Source organism: Anguilla anguilla, chromosome 1 (assembly GCF_013347855.1).
Source record: "Anguilla anguilla isolate fAngAng1 chromosome 1, fAngAng1.pri, whole genome shotgun sequence".
Classification (NCBI taxonomy): domain Eukaryota; kingdom Metazoa; phylum Chordata; class Actinopteri; order Anguilliformes; family Anguillidae; genus Anguilla; species Anguilla anguilla.
In genome coordinates, this window is record NC_049201.1 from 63,540,995 (window position 1) to 63,554,103 (window position 13,109).

The 13,109-nt window shown below is 38.9% G+C and overlaps 1 protein-coding gene across 1 annotated transcript; it reads right to left on the reverse strand.

The window, feature by feature from the left end:
* Nucleotides 1–247: 247 nt before the first annotated feature.
* On the reverse strand, nucleotides 248–4,244 carry LOC118209434 (pro-neuropeptide Y-like). The gene is made up of 4 exons (XM_035384737.1): nucleotides 4,157–4,244; nucleotides 1,627–1,831; nucleotides 678–758; nucleotides 248–492 (listed from the first exon to the last, which is right to left on the reverse strand). The coding sequence occupies exons 2-4, from the start codon at nucleotides 1,806–1,808 to the stop codon at nucleotides 468–470; spliced, it is 288 nt and encodes a 95-aa protein (XP_035240628.1). The 5' UTR covers nucleotides 1,809–1,831; nucleotides 4,157–4,244; the 3' UTR covers nucleotides 248–467.
* Between the last annotated feature and the right edge of the window lie 8,865 nt (nucleotides 4,245–13,109).

Here is a 13,109-nt window from a genome sequence, read left to right on the forward strand (position 1 = left end):
TATCGCTTATGTGATTTAGCTGAGCCTTGCTCCTGGTGGTTTCTATGTGGGTTCCTGCCAACACTAAAACTATGATTTATAGACCTTACCCATTAAGCTTTGTAGTGTAGCATTGTTCTACTTCAAGGTACAGCTTATACATAGAATTGTCTGATCAGAAAACCTAAATTCCAGGAGTTGTAATATCTGCTAATATCCCCAACATTGTACTTAATCAAAACAATGAGTGAAACACAGTAATCAGAAGGATTTACAATAATGACATTTAATGACACAATTTTACTTTACAAAATCAACTCTCATGACTTTAATCAGACAATATGTATACATTATAAGTTTAGGAGCAGTTTGTATGGACAGCAGATCAATAGTTGCATGCAATCTGAACTGGAGAGCCAGTATTGTGAGAGTGGTACAAAAATGGTCATGTGAAGGCACGTAGCTGACAGTAAGGACGTTTTCTGATGTCACCACATAGATGGATCCTCATATCTAAGGATAAAGGGAAATCAGAGAAGGTGGTTTCCATCAACAAATCAACATTTCATGTGATTCAGTGGCATTAAGTAAGTTAAAAGGTAAGGCATTAAGTGAGCAAATGTGGTTGCAGCCTTGTACATGCACCACCCTGATTCACCATCCCTCAGCAACCCACCCCCGGCACACTCCACCCATACCTTGACTGTGGGATACTTTCTGAGCTCTCTCTCAACAGCAGGTCGGAAATCAGGGTGTCAGGCCCGGACCTTTTCCCATACCTGGGAGAAGGTTTGAGTCAGATACAACGAGGATGTGAAAACAGTGCTACATCTTTCCATTGAGTCAGATTCAGAGTAGATTAAAGAGCATTCAGGATTCATTACATAGCCAAATAACTGTGCTCTAAGGTGCAGAAAAAATACACTTTGAAACACAAGATACAGTAGCTCTGAATGTGTATCTGATTAAATCTAACCATAAAGCAGATAGTTGTGTTTTATCAGTTTTTCTGTACTTTTTAGACTGTGTTACAGGTTTGGCAAATTATGTAAAGTATGAGACATAAAACGTCACAAAAAAGATCCACAATTATATCTAATGAAGCCAACACTTTGAGGTTAGACTGGCGACCAGCTGACAATTTCACCCAGTTTTCTTTTTCATTATTCCCATTAGTACAATTGGGCCTGAAGGGTAGTTTAAGATGTGAATGTACTAAAAGGCCTAGACTACTGTGAAGACTGCAGAATCCTATTAGTTTATTCCAGGGTAGCACTTATTTGTGATCAGCTTGGTTCTATATTTGTTTTTAATCATGGTAACATTAAAACTCCACTATTCTACCCAGGTATGCTACTGGGTTTCACAATCAGAGATTATATAATAAATAGTGATAATGAATAATTGATGTATAATTATCAGTTGTTTCAATCCTTTATTGAAAGTATTGACATTATTTTATAATTCTCTTTCACACACTATTGGGAACAAGGTGGACGTTCGTACATTTTGAAGACTATTCCCAATACCATTTTTGGTTCCTCCTATCTCCCATTGATTCCTAACAGTTTTATTGCTGTCTCAGACTTTTCCGTTTTGCTATATATATATTCTGATTTCCTTGCTCGATAAGTCAGCGGAACTCACCTCTGCCGTGTGATGAGGTTAATATAGTGTCTTAATGCAGAGTAGTATTTGGCCAGGTCCTCAACGGGTGCATCGTCTCCAGGGTTTTCTGGCTTGGATGGGTATGCGTCTGACAGTTTGCTGAAGCATATCAGTGTAAAGAAGGCCATGATGCTCAGCCATGTTCCCAGGGTAGGGCGCATCTTCCACAAGCTAAAGAGGTCCACTAGGAGGGGATGGGGTGGGGGGGTGAGAGGGAAGCATGAAAACAGGGGGAGGTTCTTAAAAAGCAACCTTGAACATATTTGTACCTTTTTGGTGTTTATATTTCAGTCTAAATCAACGGTTTTGTTTTTCAGAGTGATCCTGAAAAGATCATGCCTGAGACTCAAATTCTGACAGTGATCACATCCTCCTGGTGCAGCTACTTTCCCCCCGTAGAAACAGATGTTTTGTCAAAATCAGAAAAACTTTTAGAAACCATGTACTCAGAATGCAGTTTTAACATTCAGGCTGGTAAACAGAGGGGTATCTGGTAGTGCAGTGACCAACTGTGCTCGTATGATGGCTGCATTTCTTAACCAAATCTGAAAATTACAGCACAAATAAAGTACAAACAATTCTGTCAGTCACAACACAGACAAAATAACTCAATAAACATAAATCCAAATTTACAGCTCTTCACTGCTAAATAATTCTTTCTCTCAGCTTTGCAAGAGCATCTCACTGCACGTACCTACATTCTTATTGAATCTTGTTCGTTAAAGTTGGGGAGACTCGGTATAAACACACATAATTTACTCATTTTGCTCATTTACTTAGAAAATATTCAGCCCGGCACTATGAAATTTTAGTTCAAACAGCTTTGACATGTCAGTAGTCAATTACGTTCATAACTTAATTGAGTCGGATACAATTTAAACCTAAGTACAAGCAGTCCGACGTTACATTCATCCGACCTAATCGGTATAATTGTAACAGAAGGGCGGAATAATTGTAACAGTAAACGCCATATAATGCACATATGGAGGTATTGGCACGTACCAACATTAATCAAGAAAGCAATATTAATCAAATAATAGCAATAATAACAAATTTCCAATGGTAATGTGAGACCAGCCACATCCTCAAATTATGAAGCACAGAGCTTTATTTATTTAAAAAAGACTGTGTGCAAACATTGAAGCACAAGCAGCATCGTAACTTACCACGTGAGTTATGGTAATGTCCAAATCAATGGGGAAAGCTGTTTTTGTTTGTTTCTTATTACTCGGGTAAGCTTTTTCAAAGCAAATAGCCTACTATACAGACCAATCTGGCATCTGCTTATTATAAATGCATGTAATCAAGTGGCTGTTTCTTTTCCATTAATCACCTGGAGCATCCAGAATATGATGTCAAAGCAGAAAGCAAATTAGCTGAACACACTTAACATTAAACATTGAACTAACATAAAAAGTCAAACATGTTGACAAGTGCAATTCATTTATTTAACAAATATTAAACATAAATTAAAATGCCTAAGGTCTCCCCAAAATGATGCTTCATGTGGATGGTTTTTAACACCATCCAATCTCCAAATCTTAAACCCCCTCCACGACCTCACTGGGTACCAAACGTCTCGTTTTCTCTTTAGATGGCATTCTGTAAACATATAAGAGCACGTTGTTTGTTCTAGAAAATGACTTTATTATTATTATTATTATTATTATTATTATTATTATTCATAATTTATTTTTTGTTAAGAAATGTTTCCCAAGAAGGTTGTCGAACTGCTCAGTTTTTGTGCCACTCGGTAGTGGACTGAATTGCACATGTACAATCCAGACATTACTAGATCAGAACCAGTACACAAAAAGTTATTGACCGTATTACATTTATGATGCTTAAAATGTATGCCCCTATATAGACTCTACTCTATTATATGCAAATATATAATGTTGCATTAGCCTATAAAATTACGTACAGTGTACAATTATACAAAGAGAGTATTTACTGAAAACCAGCTCCACTCCACATATTTGCGAGGCCTCCCATATATTCAGATGATGTCTGCACCCCTTACGGAGCTCCTGTGAAGCCTGTGAAACAGCTGAATAAAATACACAGCCTCCTGCCACAGTCCAAATCACAACCGATGCTCATACATCACGCAGTGTACATGTTGTTTTTGGTGTTGTTTCCATTGCATATTATAGGACATTGTTAATTGCCCGTTTTACCAGTGACATGTGGATAACTTATTAATGTTAGAAAACATAATAAGCATTGAACACAAACGCCTCCATAGTCTTTTCGGATCATTCATCAGCCAGATCAATTAAAAGCACTTGTATGAAGCGTTCAAGTTCCGTTTGAAGCTTTTCTATTGCCACTTGAGGATTAATTTTACCGAACAGAACTGAAACGCTTGATTTCATTGTAGCTAGTTTAATTTCAAAATAATTTCTAAACACAGTAGGCTACTTTGGGAGTAAAAAATAAGTAGTAAAGTATAGCTATCGATGGGGTTTCTTTTAGGGTAAAAATAAAAATATATGTATTTACTCACATTCAGGTGACAATATTGATGAGACCTGTCGTTGTTCGAATCGGTGATTCCCGATTAGACCTTTCTGGCGCTCTCACATGTTCCTGCCATTCTCGGGGTTTTATATCTCCCAGTGCAAGGGGAGGGCGCCCAGCCACACCATAACGAACGTAAGTCTCCTATCTGCGCATTGAAAACCAATTCGCGTCACACTAGGCGTCATTATGAGAAAGAAGACATTTACGAAAGCGTGATTGCTTTTAAGAAAGCAGAAAATCGCTATAACTTAAAAACAAACCCTAATAACCTCTGAGGGAATTAAGCATGGTAATTTCAGCAGGGACAGACAAGTTGTCTGAGAATATTGTTTTGAGTTCTGCCAATTTATTTTACGCAAGCAAGAGAAATGGCACTCGAAATAGAAAAGCCTACTACGTAAAGCTCAACACTTTTGAACGTACAAACATTTGCAAAATCTTCGATATGAATAATTCCGAAATAAAATGTGTTGCTTCATATTTAAAATGATTTAAATCCACATTTATAACCCCTATATGACTCAGTATTGAGCAGATAATATATTGTGAAATATCTGGGGTCTAGGATTCTGGTTGAACAGAATATAGCCTATACATACACACAGAGACGGGTGACAAATAAAAGGAAAAACCTGAAAATGAGTGGAGAAACATAACGAATGCAGATGCTTCCATACAGGTGTACTGGACGAGACAATTAAGCAATTACCATCCTATCATGTTCTGTGGCATATATAAAATGCTCAGCAGGCCCAGTTGACCTCGATTTTGTTGACTTTGAAAGTGACTTTGAAAGAGGATTAATTAATGGGGTATGCATGGCAAGAGCTTCTGTCACAAAAACTGCTCAGCTAGCTTGTGTTTCAATAGGAACAGTGACTAAACTTACATCTGCATTTAGATCTATGGGAAAGAAAGCAGTTAATAGGGTTGTAAATCGTGGTCGAAAAGGCACATCCGATGACCGTGATGCTTGTGTATTAGTGCGATATGTAAGGAAAAACAGAAGAGCAGCTCTTCCTCAGGAGACTGAGAATGTCAATGCAGGACGTGATCAGACTGTCAGCAAGAACAGTCCGTTGACAACTACATAGAGAGGGTATTATAGTAGGGTTGCATTGCATGAACCCCTCATCAAAGACAAATGCACATGTGTGTTAGACAGTGCTCTCCACCACCATTGTCAAAAAAACACCAAATGAGGGAATATCTTTTGCAAGAATGCTGTTCCATCCGTTCAGTAGAGTTCCAGAGACTTTCATAATCTATGCCAAGGCACGCTGAAGCTGTTCTAGCAGCTCTTGCTGGCACAACACCTTACTAAGACACTTTATGTTGATTTTTCATTTAATTTGTCACCCGACTATATACATATTTGGGACAAAGACATATTTTGTCTTCGTTTGGCTTTGGCTTTTGATTTGATTTTGACTCTACAATTTTAGATTTGTAATCAAAGAATTTGCATGCGGGTAAAGTGCACATTTTCAGCTTTGATTTAAGGGTATTATTTAGGGGTATTTCTATACACTTTGGTTTCACTATGTAGAAATTACAGCACTTTTTATTCAAAGCCCCCGGTAATACATATTCGATAAACACTTTAAATAATATAATTCTCCTTCTGCTGCTCCCAGTGCTATTTTTTATTTTTTATTCTGTTTAGCACTTAGAACTGCACATTTCATATGAAAGGTGGTATTTAAATGAAACAACAAATATGAACAACAACAACTGCAACAGCAACAACATCAACAACATTTATGAGGGTTATGAGAGCAGTAGCATGAGTTAATGGACTGCAGTCTTCCAAGTAGTCTATACTATATATTTATCTGTAGGGTATGTGTTAATGACATTCATGGCTGTCAAACTCAGGCAATTCAGAGTGATGTGATTATTTTCAGACGAGAATGCATGAAGAAGGCTCTGTTGGTGTGTATGTGATTAACCTCACATTTTCGTGAATGTGGTTTTGCAGCTGCAAAATTAATATATTCTTTTTAGTCCATAATGCTAAGAAAACATAATCCCCTTTTCCACTGAATAAAGAGTGAAATTGTTAAGAGGATTAAACCAAACAGGAAATAAATGGGACTCCACAATGAGTCAGTGCAAGCTTGGCCTTACAGCACATTCCTGTTTTCGTTCATCATCAAATACAGAACACCACATGTGACCTGATCAGTCTGTATTGTAAAATAACTTTCATGGGACCAGAACCAGATCTTACAGTAGATTAGCAGCAAGTAGGCAGCAAGTCATATTAGCACAGTCATTACAGTACGTGTGAATAGTACACATTCTTTACTCAGATCTTGAGTTTTACTGTCAGTGTGTTAACTGCCATTTTGTCAGTTTTCTCAAACTTAGCCATTTCAGTGATTCAAAATTCACTTGTCCCTTTTCCTCTAGTCATCAAGGATATGAGAAATAGAGCACACATTATCTGGCATATCTTTTCAACTGATTAGCAGTGAATAGAGAAATCAATATGAAAATTACAAATGTGTGAAGTTACTATTACATTCTGTCAATGTACATTAGAAATGGTTGTCCCATTTGAGTTCTTAATGAGCTAAATGATATAACTGGCAATTACAAAGTGATGCATGAGCAAGTGTTGCCTTGCATTCATATTAATATTGGACATTAAAAGCACTCTAAATGTCACATGTTCTGGACCCCCACTTATGCATAAACAGTTTTTTAGCATTTCTATGTTTTTGTCCCAAAATTTCTAAATGCATCATTCATATCCAATTTGAATATGATAATATTTTGACATTTTGAATGTTTGTATAAAATGATTCATACGATAAATTACATTAATTTTTCTCTCTTACTGCCAGAGGAAAGTTGTTTCAACATTCAAAAGGTATTTAAGTATAACAGGAATTTTATTTTGGAGATTTTGTAGAAGAACACATATTAGCAAGTTGTACATTTGAAAAAGTGCATGACATAGGCTACTTATCAAAAATGAAAAAAAGGTGGTCTATGGGTTAATGCAAGATGAAAAAATTGTCTGAATGGTGGTCATTGTTTCACAGAAACCTGTGATGAGAGACAGAATAGTCACAAACAGTAAGCTGGACCATGTCTGGTTTTAGATCACATTCAGTAGGATTAACCTTCCCCTCTGTTTGTTGAAGGTGCATTGATTTAAGAATGCTAAGTAGGCAAAACTGATAAGTGAACTACTCATCAGCTCCCCGAAACAAAAGTGTCCCCATGATGCCCTTTACTTCCCTGGCATTAGATAGTCAACTGTCCATTACATTCTGGCTGTCAATATCTGTCTGAGTAGTGAGCAACTGCAAAGTGCAGTCCCCCTGAAAACTGTCAGAGAGAGCTCCAGTAATTGAAATTGACAAGGGAGAAATACCTGACCACTTCTCAGGAGCTGAAACAAAGGTCATTATTAGAAGGGACATGATTTTGTGTGAGAGATGATTTGAGTGCAACGGCAGTAGAGAGAAAATGGTCAGGTATAGTTTTTGTTCTGAAAAAATAAGCTTATATCAATCTGTCTGTCTTTCTGAAAAAAGAAGCTTATTTCAGTCTGTCTGTCTTTCGGTATCTCACCAATGACAGTTGTTGGGATACATGTGGTATGGGGTAGGTCTCTTATTGAAAAAAATCTTTGACCAGAAAATAACACATGGTCGCCTGCGCAGTCCATTTTATATTTAGGTTTGTTGTAAGGATATCTTCTCCAGCTGAAAACCTGCAGTCGCTTTGTGATGTGATGTAGTTTATGTTCTGGTAGATAGAAGGATTGATATGCTAGTACAGAAATAATCTGTGATGTACAAAGACCTGAACTGACATTGGTCCTGCATCCCTGGTCAGAACACAAAATCAGCAACGCTGGTATGACTGCACTTCACTTGTCTACGAAACACAAACTTCATCTGTGTCATGCACATCTGGGGTGCTGGATTCCAATGGAGACTTCTAGCTTGGTTTTATACTTTTTTTCTGGGGCATACAAATGACAATGAAGCTACATTTCACACAATGTACCTGTCACAATATATTTCTGAGATCCATTTACACTGCTCAAATATATTACGAGACAAGATATAATTTTCTTTAGAGCTACAGTAAATCCAATGACTTTTTCCTCACAGGATGTTCTGTCAGAGTAATGGTCGTCTTTGCCACCTAAATTAATCTGCTCGAGAGACAGAGGCCAAACAGCAGGCAAATGACCCTGAAACATAAAATTGGACACAATGTGGGGCTAACCTTTTGTCTTCCTACAAAGGCAATCAACGTGTGTATGAAATTAAGAAAGAAAAGTAAGTATGTGGCTTAGTCTGCAGTTTTTAATTCTGGCATCCAAGGAACTGGAATGGGGCCTCCCAGGCTGCCAGGCGCATGGACGAATCCCGTGGCGCTGAATTGAGTCCCGACATTGCCAGTTGTGCCAGGACCGACATGAAGTAATGTGCAATTCACCACAGCATCACTCAGGTAGGGTCAGGTTTTGGTCAGCAGGGGTTCTCCTGCAACATTAGTCTAATGGTTTATTATTATTATACGGTTGCAACCTTTAGCACAATGACTGCACTGCACAGCTGGAGGACTGTGGAGTGAAAACAGGTGGCAGCCGGATGCAGGCACTACAGAAGACTCTGTACAGTAGTCTTCACTGACCCAAATTAAGGGAGCTTCAATGTTTGGACAGGCCTGTAAATATATGATTGGGCTTTCAAAATTGGGAGTAAAATAAGAGATAAGGTTCAGTGCAAAGAATGCAGTATGTGGTCACAGTATCAAAATGTGGTTAGTATACATTCCTCACCTTGCACTCTGGTTTTGTCAGCTTTCGGGAATGACAAGTGCAAAATTATAGAACGCGATGATAGAGAAAGCATTTTGAGCTGAAAAGGGCAGCAATATCAGAAGCCAATCGCTCAGCAGAAATTCTGACTGAGATTAGTTTTATCCACTTATTTGACACACAGCGATGAAAATGCAATCCAGCCTTTTAGAAGAATGTATCAAGCTTCTCTAATTCTGAAAGTGCTTTCTTGGCTCCACTAATCAAACTGAGACTGGGTCATTCAACTGTAGGGGACTAATACTATCCACTTCTCAAGAGGGAAAACAGGAGAGGACACACACAAAGTAATGCTTTATCTCCATGCCTCCAATCTCATGCATGCTGAGACTAGTCAGGAACAGGCCAAGGATGACCATCACTACTGCTGTGAAAAACCGAAGAGGCTTTTAAAAAAAACTAAGATTGTTAAAGTGGGAGCTATTTCTTCACAGTATGAGTTTAATAATCCTGGAAGCATTAGCAGGGACTGCATTTTTCCAATTTAGATACCCAAAGTGAGCTGTTATTTGGCTCATATCATACTCTACAAGACGGCAGTTACAGAATGTGAAGTCACAGACCCTGAGCACATTTTCACACAGCTGACACGATCTTACCCAGTGGAAAACTGCACTAAGGTCTTCGTACACAATCACATTATCAGATGATGTGTGAGATACCCACTTTGACGAAGAAAAATATTGTGTCCTGCAATCCTAAAAAGGTCATTGCATAAAACCAAGATGTTGGAGACATTCGTGTTTCCTGTGCAAATTCCTCTGTAGCTGTACAACCATTATTAATGTTTTAACAGCAAAAATGGGCAATCCTGGGTTCGTGATTATTTGTCCCTTAAGATGACTTTGACATCATTGCACTGGCCAGGAGTGATTCGCTCTCTGCTCTCATTTCTGACCCACTTGTTGTCATCTTTCCACATTACAGTTGGTTTGAAGATTCTGGGAGCTTTCTGCTGAAGTGACTCAATGAATGGCAATTGAATGGCAAGTGACTCAATTTCTGACATACAAGAAGGCCTTCAGAGATGGGGAAAAATTAATATAAGCTTCAGTAATTGCTTCCTTCCTGCAACATGGCTGCGTATCAGCAGTCAGTGTGGTTCTCTCAGCCATTTCTCTCTCTCCACCTTGATTTCCCTGAGCTTCAGTCACCCCTCTTCCTGTCACCTTCAGGTCAAATGTATGTCCACTACATAATTAGCAGTCCCCCGACTGTAGGCATTCACAATTTTTTAAACGATCTGAGGGTTTGCTGTTGTCAAAAATAGACATCAGACAGAGTTTGCACAACTTTCATAAACATCATGCGGATTGCTCCGTCATCAGGCTTTGAAAAGATGTGCCGATACCAGGAGACAGGTGGGGACATGATTTGGATCCCAACTGCCCGCTGAAGGAAAAATTGTCTGCAGCCAGCCAAATAAAAATGCTAAGGTAATGTGGCTGTGACATTTTAAGCTGGGCACATGGATCTGAAATGCCAGTCCCCTGGTTCTTGTGCTAAATCTTGCCACACTCACCATGCGAACGAGACCATAAAATGAAATATCCTCCATCAGGCCCACAAGATGTGACCCATTCGTTCCTCCCATTAAATAAAATTTACTGAATGTCACCGATGTGCTCCCTAGCCATGGCATGTTTTAATGAGCCATTTGGCTTCTTTCTGCAGTCTCCGGACTGTGCGAGAATGAGTTTCTCTGCATAGTGTCCATGCATTTGAACAGAATAATCAAAACCCTTCCGGAATCTCCAGTGACACTGGGGCAGAGGCACATCAGGTTTCATTTGTGAATGCCATTTCCACATTCCCTGTCCTTTTTAATGTCAGAAACAATTCATTGTTCAGACAGGATAAGACCAATGCAATATATATTTGGAGGCATGCTCAATGATCTGTAGTATATACTCATTTAAAGCTAAATTTATACAGTGTTTGAATTGTTGCAAATTAGTCTAATAATTAATTTGAAAGTCATCATGACCAATATGGCGGCGCGTGCACAACGCGAGGCTCAGCGTCTCTCCAGTTTTAGCAGATTAGCGGTTATCTACTTAGTCATTTTTTACTGCTTCTTTTGCACTTCTGGTTAGATGCTAACTGCATTTCGTTGTCTCAGTACGTGTACTCTGTGCAATGACAATAAAGTTGAATCTAATCTAATCTAATCTAATCTAATCTAATCTAATTTGTACACTGATGTGAGGCACCAACACAAATCATGCTAATCCTCAACTCGTAACTGTTACCAACAAACAATAACCTTAGACATATGCCAGGTTGCCATGGCAATGGGTCATGTGCACAAAATTGCAATTTTAGTAGTTTGTTTTCTGCTCCGTTCTTCTGTGACGATGTGGTTGGTGAGGAAAGAAAAGCAGGAATAATCTGAAAAACCTCAACCCAGGAGTTCAAGCGAGTGAGAGGGGTGCAACAAAAATACTCAATGCGCTCTCATTCGTAACAGACACAGCCAAATGAAGTGTCACCCATCAAATCTCATTCCTTCTGATGAGTCATTCTATTGTTGCATGTATGATCAGTTATATTTTGTAAAAATACTTTTGTCTTTGGTGCCTAACATGGAGCTGAACATGTCCAATTCCCACCACAATTTGGAACGGCCAATCGTCTGCAACTGCAGCTACATTCATGGCGCGAACCCCTCTGCCGATTCAGGAGTGTAGATGTCCACGGTTCTCCTCCGAAACGTAATGTCGTCAGCCGCTTCTTTTTAACACAGCAGACTACGGCTAAGCACACACAGAGGAGTCAGAGGAAGACCTTTCATTTGTGGCTTTACAATTAGGTTTGCAGCGCAGATGACACTTCAAATGACCAGAAATGATACACATAACAAATAATTTCCAACAATATATCACTGAAACATTGGCAGTGTTTTTGTAGCTACAGTTAAGTTAAAAATAATGAAGTTAGGGTAAAGCTATTACAACCTCAAACCTTACCAGAATCTATGCAAGAGGACAAAATTGTGCTTTCTGAAGCCAACACGTTCTAAAGAAGAGTAGTGTACTCAACAGTTACAGCCAAAACCATGGGAACTTTGGGCCACTAACTATATACTTTCCTACTACTCATCTGAATGAAGATCGCAAAGAGCACTATTCCTGGAGACTGGAGACGGAAGGCATATACCTTACGTGCCGCATATTTTTTAAAAAGAAATAAAAAAAACACAAGAATTCAGCAGACCTTTCAAACAGTGACGAATCTGAACCGCCTAATGGCTATGATTGTCCCTGAAGAGCATTTTGCCGGAGGGAGCCATCAGAGATGTGACAAGCGAGCAGGTAATTTCCCCCCGTCAGCTGGATGAGGAGGGCACAGTAGATGGAACAGAACAGAATGAGCATTACTTTATCCTACAAGTGAGCAAGGGGGCTATAACTGCCCTATAATCTAAAACTTAACTAAACAACTCCAAGGATATCGATCATAAGTTCATTGTTTTTTGGTCTTTAATCTGAGCCAGGAGTAGACGTACTGATATCTGTGCAATCAAGATTTCCACACAAATTTATATCTCTAATGATTAGGAGAGCGAGAAAGAAAACAGACTGTCTACAGTGTGTGGACACCTGTGGGCTACCTCTCCTTTCCTCTGTTGAGTTAAAAACACCACATCATTAAGAAATGGACATTAAGGGGAACTGTTAAAGTCAAGGGAAGACCTAAAGGACCAAGAAAAATATCTGATAGAACTGCACACAGACCATTCAGAAATGCCAAGCAAAACCCGCATATCACTGCAGAAAAGCTTAGCTGGCACCAGAATAGTGGTACACTGGTCCACTGTGCAGCATTGGTTACAAAAAAATCATTGGCATGGAAGAGTTGTCAGAAGAAAACCTTCTCTGCAATTTCATCACAAAAGTGAATGTCTGAAGTATGCAACACAACCCTTGGAACAGTTGCTGACTCTGGAACAAAGTGCTGTGGACTGATGAAACACCAAAGATATATTTGGAGGAAAGAAAGCAGAAGCAGAAAATCTTATCAATCTTTAAGCATAGGGTTGGATCATTACTTGGTAACACAGATAAAGAACAAGTTGTACATG